Genomic DNA, 21823 nt, shown 5'->3' with positions numbered 1-21823 from the left:
AGTTCATAACATCCTTGTATTGTGAACTTGGATCAAATTCATATTCTCTGTTCTTAATAATTTTTCATAGTATGATGAAATGTGAAATGATGTATTTCTCCATTCCAAAGGTACTAGAAATACAGTTGCTCAGCCAAGACAACGTTGGTCTTCTATTCAAAATCCTGAGGATATTCTGGGAAACTGGGTTGCAGACTTGCAGATCAGATGAGCAGAGATCTCGACTGAAATCAGCATAGCAATGAATACCTTAGAAAAAAATCTGACATTCAGTTTCAAGAGTCATGCACAATCCTTCGGGATCTTTCAAGCCTGGTAAAACAAAGACAGCCAAACTGCAGCTCTTTGAGATCATTTCAGGGCTGGTATTTAGTAGATGATTTTGTACTAAACCAATGCCAGGGTTCAAGGCAAAAATCTTGACAGGATTTCCTCTTAACCATCCAAAAATTATATTAATAATCATCAATTTCCTTCCATTTTGATTTCAGTTTGCATTTTCATTTTTTTCATTCCCATCCAAATTCTCCTACACCAAAATACCACCTAGCATCCCTGTTTAATACAGAACATTGAATTTGAGCGAAGAAAATTTTGAATCTATCAGTTTGAATGTAAGAAACACATTGGATTCTTTTGTCATTTGCGTTACAAAATCAGCAGGCAAACAAGGACGCATCATCGGCTGTTCAAATCGAGCGACCTTGCTTCCCTCCATTCATCCTGTGCCTCCCCATTGTCAGGCTCATTCTCATCGTTAAGGAAATCGTCTGATGGATCGTCCTCATCTTTCTGAGTATTTCCCCATCCATGAATCATTTCTTCGCCATTATTCCCTTGTTCCTGTCCTGTATCCTGGCCTGCGCCATCATCTGCATGGGATCCCATAGCACTAGCTCTCATGGGTGCCCGAGCCATCAACTCAGCATGCGCTTGAGCCTCAGCTCGGGCCTGCTCGGCATGAGCCATTGCCATCCTCATCTTGACCTCAGCTGCCTCCCGACCTGCCTTCTCAAAGGACTCCATCTCAGCCCGTAATTCTAGCAGAGCTTGCTTTTCCTCTTGCAGGAGGGCCTGCTCTATCAAAAGCCTCTCTTCTGACCTAAATTCCCCCATGGCTCTCTTGCGTGACATGATGTTGAACGCAAGGACTTGCTTCTCAAAGGTAGTGGTGAATTCTGCAATCTTCGAAAGAATGTTATGGTCCCATTGTTGCAAGCGGGAGGGCAGCTGGCCAGTGGTGTCACTGTCAAGGATCCTGTCATCTTCCTCAGCCTCAAAATCGGAAACTACATGATAAGGCAATAGCCTGTGCATATTTGACAAAAACAAGTTTAAGGAAATAAATAGAATTTTATTCCAAGATAAAAAGGCCTACCAGCACAACATAATACATGTAAGATACTTGATTCCAAATTGTTTGAGCATTATTAGAAGATACTGCAACAAATGACAATAATAATTCCAAAAGTATATTTGACAACCCCATCAGTGTTCGTTTACTCACATTTCAAATATTTTTGACAACAGCGATTTTACTGTTTGATTGAAACCACACTCCTCATACTGGAACATACATATACATATATACATATATATAATTTTTAGCATAAGAGTATAGTGCAACTATTGCTTCTTAATATTAACACCGTCAAGTGAACTTCTCAAGCAGCCATAATAAAAACTTCAGATGAATATTGTCTACTTTGTATGAGGCAACTTCTCTAAATGGTATTTCAGAAATGCTATACTTTCAATTAGTTTCTAATGAGAATCATCGCTAGTGATTTCAGGTTGCAGATTTCTATCAATTAGCCAATCAAACAATAATATAATGCAACACCAGATATCTGGGAAGCATGGATGAAAAAAAGCCTTACCATGCTTAAGAATTTGAGGATATCCACTACATGCTAAACTAGACATAGACAGTTCTAATAGAAAAGAAAGAATAAACGTGCTTTCCATTCACGAGTATAAATGAGGTATATAAGTGGCAACCAAAAGAATTCTCCACATTATTCAGTTTAATTAACTGCTTTTACCTCAGGCAAACAGTGAAATTGCACATAGCTCCCAGAAATTACCACTCATTTTGCAATTTACCAGTCACAGAATTCATTTAGACAAGTGGCATGACAACAGAAACAAATTGAAGTAAATTATGGATCACAATAAAAGGACAGCCCTTGGAAGTAGAGTAAACCATAATATGCAATAGTTAAACCAGCAAGCATTTTTCTGTGCAGATCAATTTCTTCAAACTAAAAAGAGCCAGTTGAAACCAAAAGCTACACTTGGCACAGATCCAAATGAAGTTAGAGCTAGATGAACAAAAATGAACAGCTAAGGTTGAACACTACTCAGACCATGTAATGACAGTGGTGCATAAGAAATCATAGCCTAATAATTGAAAGAAAAAAGAGGCAAAAAGAAAGTTATAGGATGCCTAAACAAATCTATCCAACTTTGGATTAGATTAACAGGCCACAATCCAAAAATAGAAACAATAACAAATCTTACAACAGGAAACAGCTGTTTGACACCAAAGGACATATAAAGGTGACTTCCATGGACACCAGGTAGACTTCATGTGAAGATTTCTCTAACTAATTCTCCCGAACAAGACTAATTTCATAAAAAACTAAAAATAAGACGCATTCTAGGTATCTTCAGGGAAGAAATAAACATCTATGGTCCCAAGCCAATAAAAATTTTAAAGATATGACATGAACCAAGTTAATTTTAAAATTACATAACAGCAAAATGAGAGGTGCGCTTAGAAAAGATTATGTACTGTTTTGGTCTTTAAAGAAATGAATGGGATGAGTAAATATAGAAAATAACCCCTTATTTAATTTTTCAAATCAACATCTGGCTTATCCACATGACAAATCCTTGTTCAGCATTTTCTTACTAGGTCAATATGATAATGCAAGGTTCCACAAGCAAATCAATAACATGGAACTGAAAACTAACCAGCAGGCAATTAAAAAAAAAACTCTAATTTTTTTCTTATAGATGCATTTGACAAGAACTAGGCATTTAGCTTTTAAAATCAATGTTAGGCAAGAAGCAAATGACAAGATTATGAGTCATGACCACCCTAGACAGATTTCCAACAATTTAGCTATTTGCATCATTAGTCCAGGACTGTGAAGCAGGATTATTCTAGGGAATAAAAATGGCATTTTCTTTCAAACATTAAAATGTTTTTCATCGTAAGTGCTTCCAAAAATGCTATTATGATTATGTTTCACATACAGAACACATAATATGTCATTGTTGTAGAACGCATAATCTGTAATTCTTTCTTCTTCATACAACTTTCTACCATTTATCTATCAACTAGTTTATACCATCATATCTAGGTTAATTGACAATTATTTAAGGGATTTTTTTTTTTAAACCAAGTTAGCAGGTCTTGTTATGTAGTTATTCATCTTTCAAACATCATATTTTTTGTAGAAAAAAAATGAAGCCTATGACAATTTCAATTATCATAGATAGGCAAGAATAAATTGCTCTGAATCCTTAAGGTTTCCAGGACATCATAAATTAGAATGGATTCATATGAAATAAGAGATAACACAAAATATGTACATTTTAAAAAAATTATATGGTCACCATTTATCAACAAAACCCAAGCAACAAATGTTGAACAAATATCCTTGCACTTAAAGTGTTAGAAAGAAAGGCATATGAAGCACCAACCAGAATAACACGTGTAGATAGCTTTGCTGCTTTGGTCATGTACTACCCAAGGTAAATAGAGAAATAGCTCTCACAAAGACAACTGCTGCAGAAATAGTACACTACTTACACATTTAAAACATGGTATAAATCCAAAGCCTAATTTTCCAGGGTGCATTCCTATTCATCAACCACTGCATTGACACAGAATCAGTCATTTTAGGAACATGGTAAACACAACAATCTTCCTAGGGCACATCAACCCATAACCTCTCACTGACCATCAACTACTGTAATTCTAGAGAAGTTTTCAGATGCCTTCATGGTATCATAACGTACATGTTCAAGGCCTCTAAAAGATATGAGAAGATATACAACACAGCAAATCTTATTGAGCTAAAATCAACATTGAGCAAACATTAAGAGCTAATGAAATAGATTCAAGAGCTATTTGGAAGAGTCGAGAAGCAATTATACAGAACCTTAAATTCTTCTGTGTGAGCCAGGGTAGCATCTATCACTTTTGTACACAATCTCATCTATACCTTCATGGCCGTCAAATAGTGTTGATGGCCCTTAAAGAGACATGAACAACTCAAAGTTTACAACTCTAGGATTTCAATCTTTATTTTCTAGTACTCTTCCTTCCGTAGACTCTAGTTTCAGTTTGTTTGATCCTCCACTGCATCATTCCACATGCAAACTGCAAACCCCAACTTTTTAACTAAGAACATTGAAATTTGGATTAACTTGACCTGATACATTCAATATCCATGAAAAAGTTTATTTGACCAGAGACTTCAATTGACACTCAAGGGTTTATATGATAACAGATCTTCATTACCTAACTCGAAAAACAAATGAATCCAATCATTGCCGCAATTAAACAGTAGGAACATCTCAAATCATCGGAAAATCTCATTTTAAACCCAAATTTTCGGCAGATTTCATTGGTCTATAGTCCGCACGTCACACAAGCCCCCTCACGATTTCAAATAGAAACCCTAATTCCCACTTCCCCCCGCCTGATCACTTACAAAACCCTAGTACCTGGTTGCAACCAATTTCCCCACAAGAAACATCCCCAATTACTCTAATCCCACACAATCAAACACCCCGAAATAAACCACAAAAATCCAGATCCAACTGTAAATCGAACGGAACAAACAAAACCATGGAAAAAGAGAGAGAAATCCGCACATACCGCAGCACAGCATCCTCGAGCGACAAGAACGGCCTCTTGAAATCCGGATTGCAGACCTTAAGCGCGTCCTGGTGCGCCATCTCCAACTCCGCGGGATTTCCAACCGGCCTCACCACCCTCTGCTGCTGCTGTTGCTGCTGCTGTTGCTGCTGTTGCTGCTGTGGAGATTGAGACTGTTGTTGTGGCTGCGGCTGAGAAGGCTGCTGAAATTGGAAGGATCGGAGACCCGGCGCACGGAGGTGGGCATCAATGTTGGATGGGAACCGCGACATCGCCTGCTGCTGCTGCTGCAGCGAATGCAAGTTGATCTGCTGCTGCTGCGAAGGCTGAGACTGTTGTTGCTGTTGCTGTTGCTGCTGCTGCTGCTGCTGCTGCTGCTGGTATTGCTGGAGGAGACGGAGCTGCTGCTGCTGCTGATGATGTTGTTGGAGAAGGAGATGTTGGGTCATGTTTGGCTTGTTACTGCTGCTGCTCTTGCTTCCGCTGTTGCTATTGCCATCTTCCATCCTCTCTCGTTCTCTCTCTCTCTTGGTTCGGTGTTGAGATGGGAGAGGAAAACGAAGAGGGAATTTATAGGAAAAGGGAATGGATTGTTTGTGGTAATCGAGAAATGGACTTGAGTCACTCGACTGAGACGGACGAATGGACGGTTTGGATGCACTCTTGAAATGGTCCTTCATAATTTGCCCTCTGAGGACTTTTTAAATTTATTTGATAGGGCCGTACTTCTCGATTATTTATATTTTTATATTTATATAAATATTAATTTTCCTCTGGGTAGGGTACTAGACTACTAGGGTCTGGATTTTTAAATTTTTTGAGTTTTACAAATTAGTTAGAAATTTATGATCTATTGATTTTTGAAAATTGTTTATTGAACAGGATCGCACGTTTATGTAGTAAATAAATAAAATTTAAGGTACCGGCCGTTTTCCAGTAAGCTTGAAAAATAATAAGTAATGGATAATTTCCACCTTTCATTTGGTATAAAACTCATAACAAAGAAAAACCCCCCTTGCTAGTTTTGAAAGAACTTAGAAAGATCATTTTCCTTTTCTTCAGATCATTGAGTTCAATTTGTCAAAAATAATCGTTTTTGTTTTTAATAGCGGAAATAAGCCATATTAAAGTTTATGTTTCATGTGTCTAATTTTGTATTTTTCGTAATTTCAATCGCGTGTTTATTTTTTATTTTTATTTCTCTATTTAAATAACAGTTTTCTGTCCATTTTACCTTTTTTTTTTAGCTTTTAAAATAACAAATTTCTTTTTTCAAAAACAATACGATAAAACAGCAAACAAGGAACATAAAACTCAGCCGAAACTCAGCCATAATTTTCTCATTTGAATGTAAATTTAAAACCCCAATGCAAAGTACCCTTTCATCAAGCAATACGGGCATTGGAAAATTGCAACTAAAACATTGAGAAAAGGCTGTTTTTTTTTTTAATAAAACTCACACAAGAGAAATGCATGGAGCGCACTTGACTTCATGGCATCATAAAACATGACAAAACATCAAGAGAAATGAATGTCTACCCAATCAGTCTAAAATGAAGGGAAACAAAAACTCAAAAAATGCTGATAGACGCCGGAAAATTAAGAAGGAATGTAATTGGTATCATTTCTTGTTCCTTTGAGCTTAAATTATTCACCGAAAACCTGCAAAGCAAATTAAACAATTAAAATCAAACTTACAAAAAAGTTTGCAACTTTGAATGAATGTATTCAACAAGACCTACAGTGTGATGCTAGATCTTTGAACTCAATTATGGTTGATGCCAGGCAGTGTGTATTGGATTCATTTGGAGGTTGCTGATGAACTAAGAAATCTAAGGTGCGGTGATCAATTGCATGTAAAGATTACTACAATCTATAAGGTTCAGAATTCTTAAAACCAAGAGATCTAATGTAACCGGGCCGAAAAGATGAAATCTAGCACATGAATAATGGAAGAAAAAAATATTCAAATTTACTATGAATAAAGAAATTAAAAAGATAGCTGAATTTTCTTGTATTTTTTTTTTACGAACCATCATAACAATAACCCTCTGATATAATTCATCTCAATGTACAAAATAGTACATTAGCAATGGCAATAGAGTTAAGCACAACAAATACTTTGTCCATCATGTGTGAGTGACAGGTGTACAGACTGAACTTTAATGAGTCTCTACATTCAATTTCTATAGCATGTATATTTTTTAGTGTTTTCAGTGTTCAATTTTTATGCTGCAGAAATACAAATTAAAACCATAGAGAACAGTGTGTCCTAATGAACGTCAGTTCCGAAATATTGGCAAACTTTCGTGGCATGCATACATGCATGCAAGCATTTCAAATTTCTATGCAATTAAGAAATCTACTTACTTGAGCAGGCACAAACCTACAGTAGAAAGACTTTAAAACCCTTGGTACTTAGCAATCATCTGTTCCAAAATATCTATCACCAAACTCGCCCATGCCCGGAATTACACGAAAATCTTCATTCAAACCAAACTCTATCTCAGACGTGACAATCTTGATCCTTGGGAACTTTTTGCAGACAGTATGAACCCCTTGAGGAGCCTGGGCGTGCAAATAAAGGGTATGAACACAATTGCATTAGAAACCTGGAGGATCATTATAGAGTTCACCATGCAAGAAGCAGGACAAACAAAAATTCAACACCAAAAGAATCACATATTCAGTTTGTTCATTTACATAAATTTGTTGAACCTTCCACAACTGTACCAATAGTTTAGTACCAGAAATAAACTTAAGATGCTCAATGAGGTCATCACATAATTATTAACTTGCAAATTTTGACAGGCAAATCTGAATGAGATGCTAATGGCAAGAGGGTTGAGGCATGATTTTTGCATCCTATAACATTACATTGGACTTACTTCTTCGAAAGAGTGGCTTTGTAGCATGTAAAATCTGAATGAGAAATTGTAAGGGCAAGAGAGTGTGAGAATTTAGGTATTTTAGGCAAAATTGGACCAGCTTGTTACACAAAGTGACTCCTTTTGTATGTACACATGAGCAGGCTCACAATAAAGAAACGAGATCTAATGATTCCAAATAAATAATAACAAATACACTCTCAATAGGTAACAAATTACAACCCTATGCAATATTTAGCAATAATTTACACCCAAAGGCATGCATTTGCTATACGAAGGAGAAACCATAATAGACAATACCAGAAAAAAAAATATAAACTCACAGAGATGAGATTGAGAAATATAATGTTGGATTCTTGAACTCCTTTCTGCAGGAGCAGATTAATAGCTTGGACAGCAGAATTTCCTATAAAATAATTGTTCATAAAAAAAAGTACAACAAATGATAAAAAAAAAAAAGCAACTCAAACACATGAAACTAATTATGCAATTTAACTAATAATTCTTCATTTCACTTCACATCATAATAAACTATTGCCTTTTCAAAGGAGCAGATTAATATAAACTAAGAGTACAAACCAGATACTTCAATAGTGGGCAATCCAACCTTAGAATGCCCAAGGCAATTAATTTCTATAAAAAAATCCAGCTGCTTGTGTCTTGATTTAAATAAATCTAACCTTCAAAAAGGAAGTACAGGAGGAGATTCCAGCTAAGTATTGCAGAAAATACATGGCAAAATACTAGCGCAGATCAGCAAATGGTGGAAATTCATTAATAAATGCAAGTTGATTACAAAGATTAGCTAACAAAATTGGTACATATGTATTATTCAAAAGTTTCGGTGTGAGAGGATGACCTAACTTCACTTATTTCTAGTCCTTTTTGCACAAATCTTAAAAAATGGAAAATTAAATAACGAGAAAGCTGCACTAAAACAGAACAAACCTGTTCCAAGAATAGGATCCAACAGCAACACATGCCTGTCAGAAATGTCTTTTGGCAAATTTTGATATATTAACTACAAAGCAGAAAAGAAAAATTGTCAAACAACCACCTCCAAAAATAATTTTGGAAATTACGGAGCTCAGTGCAAACCTGCTGACCGTTATCTCCTTCTCTATGAATAAGAATCTTCCCAATTTTGATTCCTTTACAACATGCTCGCAACGCATTCTCCATACTTTCACCACTAAAATAAGGTTCAAAGATGGAAACAACCAAGCTTGTTAGAATGAGCAACTTTATGTGATTGTCACGTTATATGATATGCACACTATATGACAGCATAAATAGAGTACAAGAATCATATGGCTCAGCACCTAAAGAACTACTACTTTCCAACAAATTCATATATAACATGGAGGAAAAGAGAGACCCAAAAGGCCAAAACAAAACCAGTAATGTCAATCAGCAGGTTAAGATCAGTTCTTGTTTAGATATGCCCTATCTGTCATCTTGATCCCAAAGTTATACATTTACACAAACTTGGTTTAAATAAAATTATTAGTCTCCAAAAAACAGAAGGTGGATCTTTTCTAAAGGATGAAAGAATACGGTTTTTCTTTTTCATTTTTTGTATAATTCTGCTTTTGAATATGTAATTTCTGGATGATTTAGTTAACACTAATCAAAATATATATTTAAAATTGTTTTTTTAATTAATGATAGATGTTTAATGATATAAATATTAATGTTAATAGTGAAATAAATTGTTGCCCCTCAAGTAAAAAATAAATCATTTTAGACAGTTGCCCTTCTTTCCACCATCTGTCTCCACATGGAAGAAGATCACTGCTTACCAAAAATCAGTGTGTGATACTTTAAAAAAAGCATCAGAAATTGCATTCCACATTGACAACTAATCAACACCAGCTGGCACAGAGTATTTAAAAACTATTTTCAAGTAATTTTCTTTTAGTTCCACATAAGCAATGGAACCACACCACATATTCGTGGGCAAACAAAGCCTTGAAATAGGAAATTTTGAAGAAAATTACTTTTCAATGCCTCTCTCGCTAGCTCTATGAGCTTGGTCATATTCTTAAACTAATGTAGTTTTAAGTTAAAAATGTTAGAAAATTTTAAAGTTGAGGCTTCTTTGAGGCTATATGTCTTCACCTTCATTAGATGCATAAAAATTGTAAACCGTATTATGAAAGTTAACCATATCATGCAGCTTTCGTAACTTCTTCAGCAATAAAAGGAGATAGTTGCTAAAGAACAAAGGACATTCATACAGAAACATTGTGTTTGTAAGACAGTGAAATAACATGAAGCAACACAATTAAAATATCTAACACAAACCGATCAATAAGATAACTCGAAATAAGGTAATATTCAAAGCCATACCTTCTAATTACAGAGATACCACATAATCTTTTGCAGAAATCCACCCCAATATAAACTGATCCTGTAAATGGCAAATGGATCTCAGAAAGTTGTTTACACAGCAACATAAGTAGCAACCATGACACTTATTATCACTAATCTGAACACATCATTTTTCTTGAAAAAAAGATACTCATTCATAATTATTAAGAAATACTAGAGAAGCTTCCACATCAAGTGCTCTCTAAGTAAAAACAATTAAAATTGCAGACATCATAATACCACATTTTTCAAACATTTCAATCAAGAATCATGTAAAAGCAAAAAAAAAAAAACTTGTGCATATCCATCATTTTCTAAAACTTAAACCATATCTCCTATCAGAGGTAAGTACAGTTGATGGTTACATCAGCATAATCCAGAGTAATCCTGGTATAAAATCTTAAAAAGAAAAAATCAATATTCCTACAAGAAAGTTCTGTATAATTGATAAAAATCTCAAGAACACACTCTGCAAGAAAAAATTAAGAAGTTCCAATTGAGCTTAAAGAATAATGTGTTAGAGATATTGTATCAGCGGCAACCCCCATCTATTTATCAAATTTTTAGTGTACTGGAGTATAGACAAAAAATCACAACTAGGAAGATAACTTGGAAATTACAACTGCTATTGAAGCTCTAATTAGATGTTTCACTATGCATAGAAATTAAATTACTGGAGTGGAGCACAGACTACCACAACTGAAAACTAATGACTTCTTGCCATGAACGCATTATATGTGCCATAATTTCTGTCTCTCCTAATGGACAATTTCATGTATAATTCTGTCAAATTGTTAGCATATCAGAATAAAGTAATTACCTGTTGGGGTGGTCACCTGCTTTTCCTTGAAGGGAAGATGGCCAAGACCATGTTCAACGACCTGGATGCCTTCTACACAATAAGTACTTAACAACTGGTCTGGAAAACAGAGAAACAGGACACTAACCAAGCGAATTAACCGATCGGCATAAAATATGAAGTCATGAGTTGTTGTTTCTGCATCACGTATAATTGTATGCATGCCTCGTATCTGAAAAAGGCAAACATGAGTACTGAAAATCAAACAGCCATAGACTGCAATTGCAAATAATAATAGGTGGAGGATCAATTATTTCAATGTTATTTGGATTAAAAATAAACCAGGGAAAATCAAACTTACATCATAACTAAGAGAAAATACATTGTAAGTACCTGAAAAGTAGTTTGAATGACATAAAGGTTTGAATATATTTTGCAGAGGTCGTGCTGACCAAGTTTTGTATGAATATGTTGTACAATCAAGTCAATTGCTACATGATTGTCTCCGCCACGTGGGATGATGATGTCAGCATACTTCTTTGTTGGGAGAATAAAATCATCAAAAGCAGGTTTCACAAACTTTGAGTACTGCATTATTCAATGGCAGAATCAATGAGTGCAAATAGACCAGTTGAAGCAACCTTTTAATACTCTCCACATTTGACCAGTATGAATTAACCAAGGTGTAAATTTTGACATTAAGCAACACAAGAGTGTCCCTTTTTTTTCTTTTTTAATTGGATAGCCACTGTAAATTGGCAAAAGGAAAAAAATATATATATACAAGTTCTCTCTAACCTGATCTAATACTGTTCCAATGTCTCTTCCCTTGTCAGCAGTATCAAGACGTATCCGCCTTGCCAAACGTACATCAGCATCTGAATAGAGGATACCAATACCAAATATTTTAAAAACACAATCAACAGTAAAGACAAAAAAGATAGTCAAGATTCTTGATTAAAAGTAGCCGCTTTTTTATTTTTTCTTTTTTCCTTAAATGAGAAGGGACCTTCTAGTCATTTACTTTTATTTTATTTTTATTTTTTTCGCATGACTATATTTTCAATATCAATATGGACTAAACATTTGGGAAGAAGAATCCATCAAAGGAACCTTGATACCAGTGCAGAATAGACACTTGCAGGCAATTCTTCCAATCAGCCCATATGCATGAACCGGCAAGTTAATAAGATGATTGAAAATCCCTAACGCGAGATCTATTTGGTCAGCTCAAATTACCTCTCTATACTAGGATTTCTCCATACCCAAAAATTGCATGAAAGATTCCCTTGTGTAAGACGAATATCATGTTATCACTTAAAAATATACTAATATTATTTATGCTGTGTATAATGGAATTCATATGCATAGCCACTGCCCTAGAAATGTAGAGTTGTACCTATCAATTAAAAGTGGTTATTTATGTTTACTTCTAGTTGAGATGACTAGGCATCTGGTTGAGATATTATTGGTTGGTATCTTATCTCATCGACTTTTAAAAATATAATGATATTAGATGCTTTAAAATTTTACTCTTAGAATGACAAAATAAAGGTTTTCCTTGGTTTGGAATTAGTCTTGGGTTTTGGAAGACTTTATCTCAAGAGTTGTGACAATATTTAAGACAAATAACCCAAAGAAGTAAGACTAGTTTAGGAATTAAAAGTTGAGTTTTAGCCCTAGGAAACCGTATCCATCCAAAAGCTATAATTTTAAGGTCTATCCCTTCAGTCTTGACTTTTGAGGTCATACTGGGAATGGATAAGAGAATGGCACAATAGATGAATTCCGTCTTCAACACACGCCCCACAGTTATCAGTTCACATACAAAATGGCACGCAAGCATTTATAGTCCCCCAAAGACAATGTCTGATATGCATTCACATGTGCATAAAAAATGTTAAACAAGTACTTGTGCGTTTAGAAGTAATGAGTAGAAAATAACCTGTGTCAACAAAGATCTTCATGTTCATCAATTCACGAACACGTGGATCATGAAAGATTAAAATCCCTTCCAAAATGATGACATGTGATGGGTTAACCTGGAAATACAAAACATAGTCACCAAAAACAGATTTATCAAGGAAAAAGGATATAAATACATCCATATGAAATATAAAGTGTACCAACATCAGTTAAATCAGAAAAAGAAGACAATTATTACATAATATACATATAGACAAACTGAAGAGTATTACAGTGATTTCCCAAAGGAACTGTCATTCATGTTAAATTCATCAAGCATTTCCTTTTAGAACTATGGACATGAATGAATTGCAAAAGTAAGAATTGCTGTGCTCCAGATACTCTACCACATGTTAAAATACAACAAGCAAATGATTATATCTAAATCCTGTACATGAAGATCCATTAATTAGGAGAAAAACTATCGACAGTGAGCCCATCATTGTTCTACAAGAAAAGCCACAAACATAATACTCCAGTATTGTGGAAACAAAAATCATATCACCCATTGTCTTGATTCTTAAAAAGAAAGGTTTGATTATATTTGCATATCCAAGAGCCTAGTTCGAATGACATATCAGAACACCAGGAAATTGAAAATGTACATCTGCAAGTTATTCACAGAAACAAGAGGTCTGTAACCTTCCGTGCTGGCAATATCTTCTTATAAGTCTTCAAATCATAGTTTGGGATATCAACAGCTTCACCGAGCTTTAAATTCTCCATACATGTCAGCAATTTCTCAGTGTCAAATGCATCTGAAGAGGTGGACACCTTATGAGAAATAATGATACTCATATCAGAGATGATAAAAGTTACTGAACAAATATCCCTAGGAGAAGAATGAGGGACAACTAAATGTTAGGAAAAGTTGAAAGCTCAATCACATCAGTGCACAAGAGCATGCTAAGGATTAGTAAAGCTAGAGAACACAAAGAACATATGATCCAATAGATATGAATACTTAGACATGCCAATAAATAAATAAATAAAACACACGCATACACACCCTAATGATCCATATGAGCAGATGATAAATTTTCAACCAACTTCAAAATAGAGAAAGTGCAAAAAAAATGAAGGAAGACGCATTTGTTTTTCCTAGATCATAAGAAAGGAAGAGAAAATATGGATATTAAAATCATTGAAGAATAATGGATGAGCTGAAGAAAGACACGCAATTCAGTAGCCATTTCAATGATGCAAAGGATAATTCTATATATTTTATTGACTTTAGTTTGTTGTCTCTCCCAAACAAAGGTTTTGGACTGACTACACATTAGCTTCATAAAAGTTGCTTCTCTAATCTTTGTCGATGTGGCAAAAGCAATTTATAAACTATAATCAATCATATATTAGTAAAACGAAGAAAGAAAAAGAAGCTTGTCTCTTTAACTTCTTATAGTGGATGACATCATTAACTAGACGACCATTTGTTTATCATGAAAAAGATACACCTTGCAATTGTACACACAACCCATACAATAATAAACAAAGATCATCACTTTTCTTCATGTTTAATGCATTTTTTTAAATTCACTTTTCTAATCCAGATTTTAAAAGAAAGATGTAGGCTACCTGGATGATCAAAGTTGTAGTCCTGAACTCGAGTTAGCTCCTCTTCAGTCAAATCATAATAAAAGGAATCCTGAAACAACCAGCCAATCACAGATGAAAAGTAGTAAAGATGATACCACTCTAATTCTTGATATCTAAAATATGTTAAAAATCCACAAGAACATTAATAATGACATTGATAATTTCATTGCTATATGAATACGGTGGCTCTTGTAAATGTGAACTGTCTGTGCAGAGAAAGTGCCACAAGACCCAGAAAAGCTCTAATGTGCCATACTTTATGTGTGACAAATTCATAAAAATCACTAAACTGAAGTCATAATGCAAAACGATGCCAAGTAGTACACAAAATAATAGAGATAATAGCTCAAAAATCCTATCTACATGTGTGAGATCCATATGAACCATGTCATTTTCCAGTAGTCTGGTGCAAACTGTGCCATCAAGTTTTTGACATACCTGTGCAGATGAGAGCATGGAAAAACAGATGGTGCGCTATAAATAGCATATCTGAGTAGACCATCAAATGAGTATAGTGTATAATAGATTGATCTTGCTGCTGATTTATTATTACAAGAATGTATATATCATTACAAGAATCACTGTTTTTTAGTCCAGGTACAATATGATTGCATAGAGATGTGCCCAATGGCAGACAAAGTTGATGGAAATATCAAACAACAGCTAAAAACTCAGGTTTCTCCACTGGAACCCAAATACCAAAATACTTTTTTGCTTTGAAAATCACAGAATGATGAAAATCTATCGTGTCATTTGATCAATTTGATACAACAAGACAAACAGCAATATACAACAACAATAACAACAAACCATTAGGGATCTGCTACAACAAATTACTCCCTTCCATGTTGCTCTATCAAGGGCCAAAGAACTATATAAACTAAGCTATGTCATAACATTACGTAAAGTTTTTTGCTAAACACTTTTTCGGTCTATCTTTCCCTCTTCTGCAACCTTTCACTGAGAGAGCTTCCAACTTTCTCATAGGGCATCTATAGGTCGTCTAAGGACATGTTGATACCATCTTAATCAATTTTCTTTTAACTTGTCAGTGAAAGGTGCCACTCCTAATTTATGTCGAATAAGCTCATTCATTAGTTAGTCCTTTCCAATAATACCAAACATCCATCTCAGCATTCTCATCTCAGCCACTACCATCTCAATTATATTGTTGTTTGTTCAAGACAAACAACAATATAACATATCATTTTTAATATCCAATGATGATCAGTCTAAAGCACACACTACCAGTACAGCTATCAGCCTCTGAAGGTGAAAATGTTATGGTAGCGCAAAGCTAGTAGATTGCTTGTTTCAAAAAGACTCAAGTGTCATTTCTTTACACTAGCACAATAATATAATTCCATTTTTAATCAAAGCCGCCAATAGGATGTATTTACATGAGGCATTTTCAATATTTGGGTGAGAACGAGTTCATGAGTGCAGCAAACAAAGTATGATCTACCTGATATAGAGTGAAATCATAAGAAAAGAAAAGGAAGCTCTTGGTAAGGTATTTTCAAATGAACACCTCTTTCCAACTATCTAGGAGGAATCAAATAGCAAATAAAGGATAGATATGCTAGATACAAACCAAACATTTTAGACAAGCCCCATCCAATTTAAAAAAGTAAGCTAACAGGATGGGAAACCATGATTAAGACCAAAACTTAAGTTGATAGGACGAGACCCAAAATTACATGTTCGATCTAAACCTACTACATTGATTAATGTGTGACTATTAGTTACTCTAAAATAGATCAACTGAACATCATATCTGGAAAAATTATCAGTGTTAGGGTACAAATGTGCTTGTCTTCCTAAGCAGTTATAGGTTAGACACAGATCATAAAGATTTGAAACCACTGTTCATGTTCGGGAGCACATGAGCTTGGAAAGCTATTGTTGGAACAGCGACCACCGCACACCTATTCCCCAATCTCTAATTTTACATGCATAATAGTTGCCTGTGCTCAAACATGCATTTGCCAGGATACGACATATTGCCCCATTTGTCTCTACTGAAACCAGTTTAATAATTTAAATATAAAAATTAATAGCAAAAAGGATATACCTGGTTCACAAGCACAACACGCTGATCATGAAGTTGTTCAATGATCATATTGCATACGCTGGTCTTCCCTGAAGATGCACCACCAGCAACACCTGTGGGGACAACAAGAAAAATATACCTTTCAAGCATCTATTTTGCAATAAAAGAACTGCACATATTTAAAAGAAAGGCTCAGATAGCATTTAACAAATAAAACTCAACATAAATCGATCATCTCAGCAAAGCTATAAGAAATATTCACATGTAAATCAATTCAACATGACAAAATGAATATCTGTTGCAAACAACAAAAAAAAATTTGCTATTTTTAACACAAATAAGTTGCTTATATAAAATTAAGATGAACAAGAAGCAAAATCCTCCTATAAACAATAAAGAAAACAAGTGAATTAATGAAAGTCTCCGGCAAATAAATCTCACCAATGATAAAAGGTTGCCGGTGGAAACTTTCAGCATTTGAAGTTGTCGGTTGGTCCAGTTCAGATTTTCCTAGGCCGGACTCATCTAACAAAAGACCTGAAAAATGAGCTCCAGCTGAAGACTCCAGAAAATCTTCTACTGATTTAGGATTCATTGATGATTATACGTATACCTAAGAAATCATGTACAAAGAAAAGAAAATTATCAGCAAACTTTTGGGCATGAATCAAACCATCGCAGAATTGATAAATAAAACAAGCATTTTTGTGTCATAAGAAAATAATATGAGAATAGATCTCTTCCCAACAAAATGGAAAAGAAAAGGAAAAAAAAAAGCCAGTTAAAATTGTGTGGAAGTGATGTGGCATTGGTATAGACATCTGTTCAAAAAGCTTCTCGTCCAATTCATCCATATGATATCAACCAACCAACCACTCAATCCAATATTTACAAGGTTCACCCATAAGAAATAGAATGATATATATTTATTAAAAATAAGAAAAGTTATCAATAGCATGCTTTGGCAACTAGTCAGCTCACATGAAAGAAAATTGACTCAAGTAATATTCCTAGTATCATAAATAATTGAAGGCAATGAATAGAACACAGAAGAGTGAGGATTTAGAAAGGTGTAATGAAACAACTCAAAATTAGTGAAAGAAATCTACACAAAATGTTGACCAGAGAAAGATTTTCCCAATTATTTTTCTAAGCAATATGATAAAAATCTGAAAATAATAAGAATAGGATAGAACCATACTGTCAAAAATATATGCAACTGACATAGGCCATGAAGGTCGCATAAATAAAAATGAGAAAGACATGAACAATTCTCAAAAATATCAAATTTAAAAGGAAATGTTTGCCATTGTCTCACATGTTAAGAATTACAAAGTGATTAGTTAAATTAGGAACTACCATAAGTTAATTGTTGAGTCACCAAAAATATTCTCAGCATGCTTAGTGGACCCATTGCTACAAGCAGTCAAATTGCTATTATGTGATATTAACTTCACTTAGAGTAGAGTTTGAAGATATTATCCCAAATCAAAGCCCACAAAGACATCATCAAAGTTGGCACCTCTACCTCCTACACCTGCTCGAAGCAGGGAAAGGGAAGGCCTTTTTTAGAATGAGCCACTTTTGCTGATGACGACAACAGCCTGCCAATCTGGATTGGCTTCCTCGCTAGGAACTTTCTTTCTTTAAGATTAATGTCTATTCTTGAACAAAAAGGTGGAATCAGTCTTGACAAATCATTTCTCTCTCTTTTTTAAAACCAGAGAGTCACGCCAATACATAAAAGACAACACCTGTTAGCCTAGTGTTCACATCCAAAAATTAAAACAAAGTAGTGGCCGTGTCAGGACTTGGGATAGAATCAGTGGCTCAGTAAGCTATTATTCATATTATCCACTAGGTTTGTGGAGTTTAGCAAAGGAACAAAATAGAGGGATTTATCCAAGTTTATGTTCATTCTTGTAAGAAATGATCAAATCAGACTCGTCAAATTGTTTGGCTATATCGCAAAGTTTTCACTAGCGCCAATGTATCTGAAACAAAGCTCATTAGCATAGTGCCCATAGCAAATATTTAAGCCAAAATAGTAGATATAATTCTGACACACAAAGAATGGTGAGAGAGATAGAAAGAATTCCAAGGTTATTCAATTGACAAAAGAAAAAAAAAGCAACCTGCAGTAATTGCTTTGCCCAACTGCAAATTATAGCATGGTTATTCGAATAGTGACCTTTGTTTGATAACCAAAGAAGTAACCAATTACAATGATTTTGAGAGCAATTGCTGAGTGCTTTCACACGAAAAATATCAAAAGTGTCCCAAACAAATTAAAATTGTCGCAATGCACATCAATTAGAGACATAGTAATCTAAGAAAATTGTCGCAAATATTCTGCTATTCTACATATTGTTTGGTTTTCCCTACTCATCAGATCTTGCACAATAACGCAAAACATCAAAAAGTATGTGTTATTCCAATATTACCATATCTCCGTATAATGCATGCCTTGTAAAAACAACTCAACACTAATTGGTCTACTTATATGCTACGTGTTGCCCTCTTTCACTCAGAAAGCAACTCTTCTCAAAAGGTGATGAGTTGTTCTTATCTAGATATACCAAGAGAGATGTGCATTCCACCTATTCTTCTGTGGATTATTTCGTGTGTGTTTCACATCATTGTTGAGCACAGAGAAGCCATTATTTGTTGCACTAACACTCAACCTGAATACAGAGTAATGTCTACCGCAATGGAAACTGTATGACTAAATTATTTCTCTTGGGCACCCATGTTAGACATTTCCCTCCATCTAAAGCGATCAAATGTTTAAAAAAAACCCAAATTTTCAGGTACCAAAAACCTAGCAGCAAATGAAGTGACTAAAGATTGATCCTCACTGGATCAAATCAAAATCATCAAATTAAACTCTGTCAATACCAGCATTTCATCCTGTGAGCATTAAACTTAATACTAAATCAGATTGATAGACAGCTTCCATTTTAGCCAATCATGCACAAAAAGTACATGAATCACAATACGATCTATATTTCCCATACATCAACTGATCCATTCTTTCACATTGTTCCAATAAATCCTTACCAGCAATTTGAAACCACACCAAAATAAAAACAGATCCAGCCGGAGACAACCACAGATCATCAAAATGGAAAAAGAAAACACAAAAAAACAATCATAAATCCACAGATTTTAAAACCTCAAACCACAATATCCTGTACCCAAGGCCCAAACACTGCGATGGCGGCGTATAAGATCGTTGGCAACGGCGCCTTGATCGCGATCCAGAGATCAGCGGCGCAGCCTCAGACAAGAGCCGATGTAGAACCGCGAGCAACCAGCTCTTCACGAACACCTTCCGAACACCACTCTCTCTATCTCTCTCTCTCTCTCCCCCCCCTCTATTTTATAACCACATCGAAATAACTAAAAAAAAAAACAAATAAATAAATAAATAACACTTCACTACCTCTGATTTCACGACACCTGTCAAATCAGACGGCTAATAATGAGAAGTAAAACTGTAAAAATAAAAATAAAAAATTACTACCAAGAATGGAAATGGCACGTCGGTTGCATTAGAAAAGAAACATCGTTGTCGATGAGGATGGATGAGTCGTTCTGGAGGTTGACTCGTAACCGGTCCGATGAACGCGCGAGGGGGGGTCGGTATCGGGTTCGAGTTCGATGCGGATGGGAGAGGTGGCGTGGCGACACGCTGGCAGGGATGAGAACATTGGAAAGAAGGGAAAAGAGAGGACGGTTGGTTGTGACTCCCCCGGTGGGGGGGAGTGGCGTGACGACAAGCACGTGTAGCGTCCTTCTTGTGTGTTAATAATCTTGTTGGAGTTGTCTCGGTACTTCAGTATGGGCGAGAGAGTGCCGTGTGAAACTGGCTTTGCTTGATTTGTCTAAATTAAGAAACGATCCTTATCTTCTTTACAATATGAATTGTAATTCAAACAATTTACATGATTTTGTCAATGGATTGATGCAGCCCAAAAAAAAAAAAATGATTTTTTTACCAGAACAGTTAATTGAATGGGTGTTTGTGTATATTTTAAAATTTTTTTATTTTATATTGTTAGGTTTTGTTTTTTTTAATAAAAAATGAAATGTAATTTGTGGGATGTGAATGTGTAGTGGATTTTATTTTAATGAATTTGTGAAATTTAATGTTGTGGGATTTGATTAATTAGGTTGATTGTGTCTATTTTTTATTTTAATTATAAATTTCACATTGTACACTGATCAAATACTGTAACTAGTTATCTTCCGGAGTTGGTTTAAGAAGAATGCAGAGAAACAAAACTTGTATAGATCATATTAAAAAATTTTGAAATATTTTCATATGTAAAACATGTATAATAGATATTAAATTAGCAAATATGACACGAATCCAGCGTGTAATGCATATTTGCCAACCAATATGTTAATAATTAATAGAAAGTCTTTGATGGCACATTAGTGGCTAATAGAGAATGAATTGAGTTTCTTTTTCTTTTTCTTTTTTTACTAGTCAAAGGGGAGTGTCCACGAGCTGGTAATTTGTCATTCAATCCGAATACCTAATCTAATGATACAAGATGCAAATTGCAAGTATAAACTCACAACCAAAGATCCATTATTACATTATGTCCAATGAATCTCAAATTTGAAACACTTAAACGTTTCATACTCACTTTTTGTAGCAGGGTCAATATTGCTAAGCTATGAACTCTTTAATAATCGAGTCAATTTTGAGTTTGATTTATATCAAACACGTGAACAACAGAGAAATTAATGATTATATTTTTTTTTTTGGAAAAGAGGAGCGGAGCGAACCCACTAGAGACCCAAGGACGTGCACAAGCCTCGGTGGAACAAGTGGGGACTGGGCCGCGCTCACGTGGGCGCTGGAATCACCCGTATACAACCACTATTTATAACTCCCAAAAATGTGCCATTAGCCAAGAATCGAACTCTCACCACTCGGTGAGAGCTCTATCGGCGACCCGTGTACCAATAGACCCGAAGATCGTTGGCAAATTAATGATTATATTGAACACGTGAACAACGAAGAAAATCAACTCACCATCATTCTTAGGGGCCGTTTGGTTCGTGGTAATGACATATTACCACGTAACGAGATTACCATGGTAATATGGATGGGAATATTATATGACTGGGAATATTGTAGTAATCTGATATAACCACGTTTGGTTAGGAAGTTTTATAACTGGGAATAATTCATTACTGTGTTTGGTTCGCCATGGTAATCAATGGGTAAAATA

The 21823-nt window shown here is 35.0% G+C and overlaps 2 protein-coding genes across 5 annotated transcripts; both read right to left on the bottom strand.

Moving 5' to 3' along the window:
• Positions 1-435: 435 nt before the first annotated feature.
• Positions 436-5464, bottom strand: LOC120277087 (mastermind-like protein 2). The gene is made up of 2 exons (XM_039283835.1): positions 4898-5464; positions 436-1309 (listed from the first exon to the last, which is right to left on the bottom strand). The coding sequence occupies exons 1-2, from the start codon at positions 5401-5403 to the stop codon at positions 679-681; spliced, it is 1137 nt and encodes a 378-aa protein (XP_039139769.1). The 5' UTR covers positions 5404-5464; the 3' UTR covers positions 436-678.
• A 784-nt stretch (positions 5465-6248) lies between these two features.
• LOC120275591 (uridine kinase-like protein 3) lies at positions 6249-20354 on the bottom strand. 4 transcript variants are annotated; one of them, XM_039282216.1, is made up of 17 exons: positions 20101-20349; positions 18103-19976; positions 17016-17187; positions 16596-16687; positions 14501-14570; positions 13565-13680; positions 12903-12999; positions 11756-11835; positions 11351-11545; positions 11106-11189; positions 10979-11039; positions 10138-10198; positions 8884-8977; positions 8734-8806; positions 8109-8191; positions 7268-7465; positions 6249-6559 (listed from the first exon to the last, which is right to left on the bottom strand). In XM_039282216.1, the coding sequence occupies exons 3-16, from the start codon at positions 17167-17169 to the stop codon at positions 7316-7318; spliced, it is 1410 nt and encodes a 469-aa protein (XP_039138150.1). In that variant the 5' UTR covers positions 17170-17187; positions 18103-19976; positions 20101-20349; the 3' UTR covers positions 6249-6559; positions 7268-7315. The 4 variants fall into 4 exon arrangements, 3 of the variants coding, with proteins under 3 accessions (XP_039138150.1, XP_039138157.1, XP_039138166.1); XM_039282223.1 differs by having other exon boundaries at positions 17016-17111; positions 20101-20347; XM_039282232.1 differs by having other exon boundaries at positions 17016-17111; positions 19750-19976; positions 20101-20347.
• Positions 20355-21823: the final 1469 nt, after the last annotated feature.

This window comes from Dioscorea cayenensis, chromosome 2 (genome assembly GCF_009730915.1).
Source record: "Dioscorea cayenensis subsp. rotundata cultivar TDr96_F1 chromosome 2, TDr96_F1_v2_PseudoChromosome.rev07_lg8_w22 25.fasta, whole genome shotgun sequence".
In the NCBI taxonomy this organism is placed as follows: domain Eukaryota; kingdom Viridiplantae; phylum Streptophyta; class Magnoliopsida; order Dioscoreales; family Dioscoreaceae; genus Dioscorea; species Dioscorea cayenensis.
This window is presented reverse-complemented; position numbering and strand designations above follow the sequence as displayed.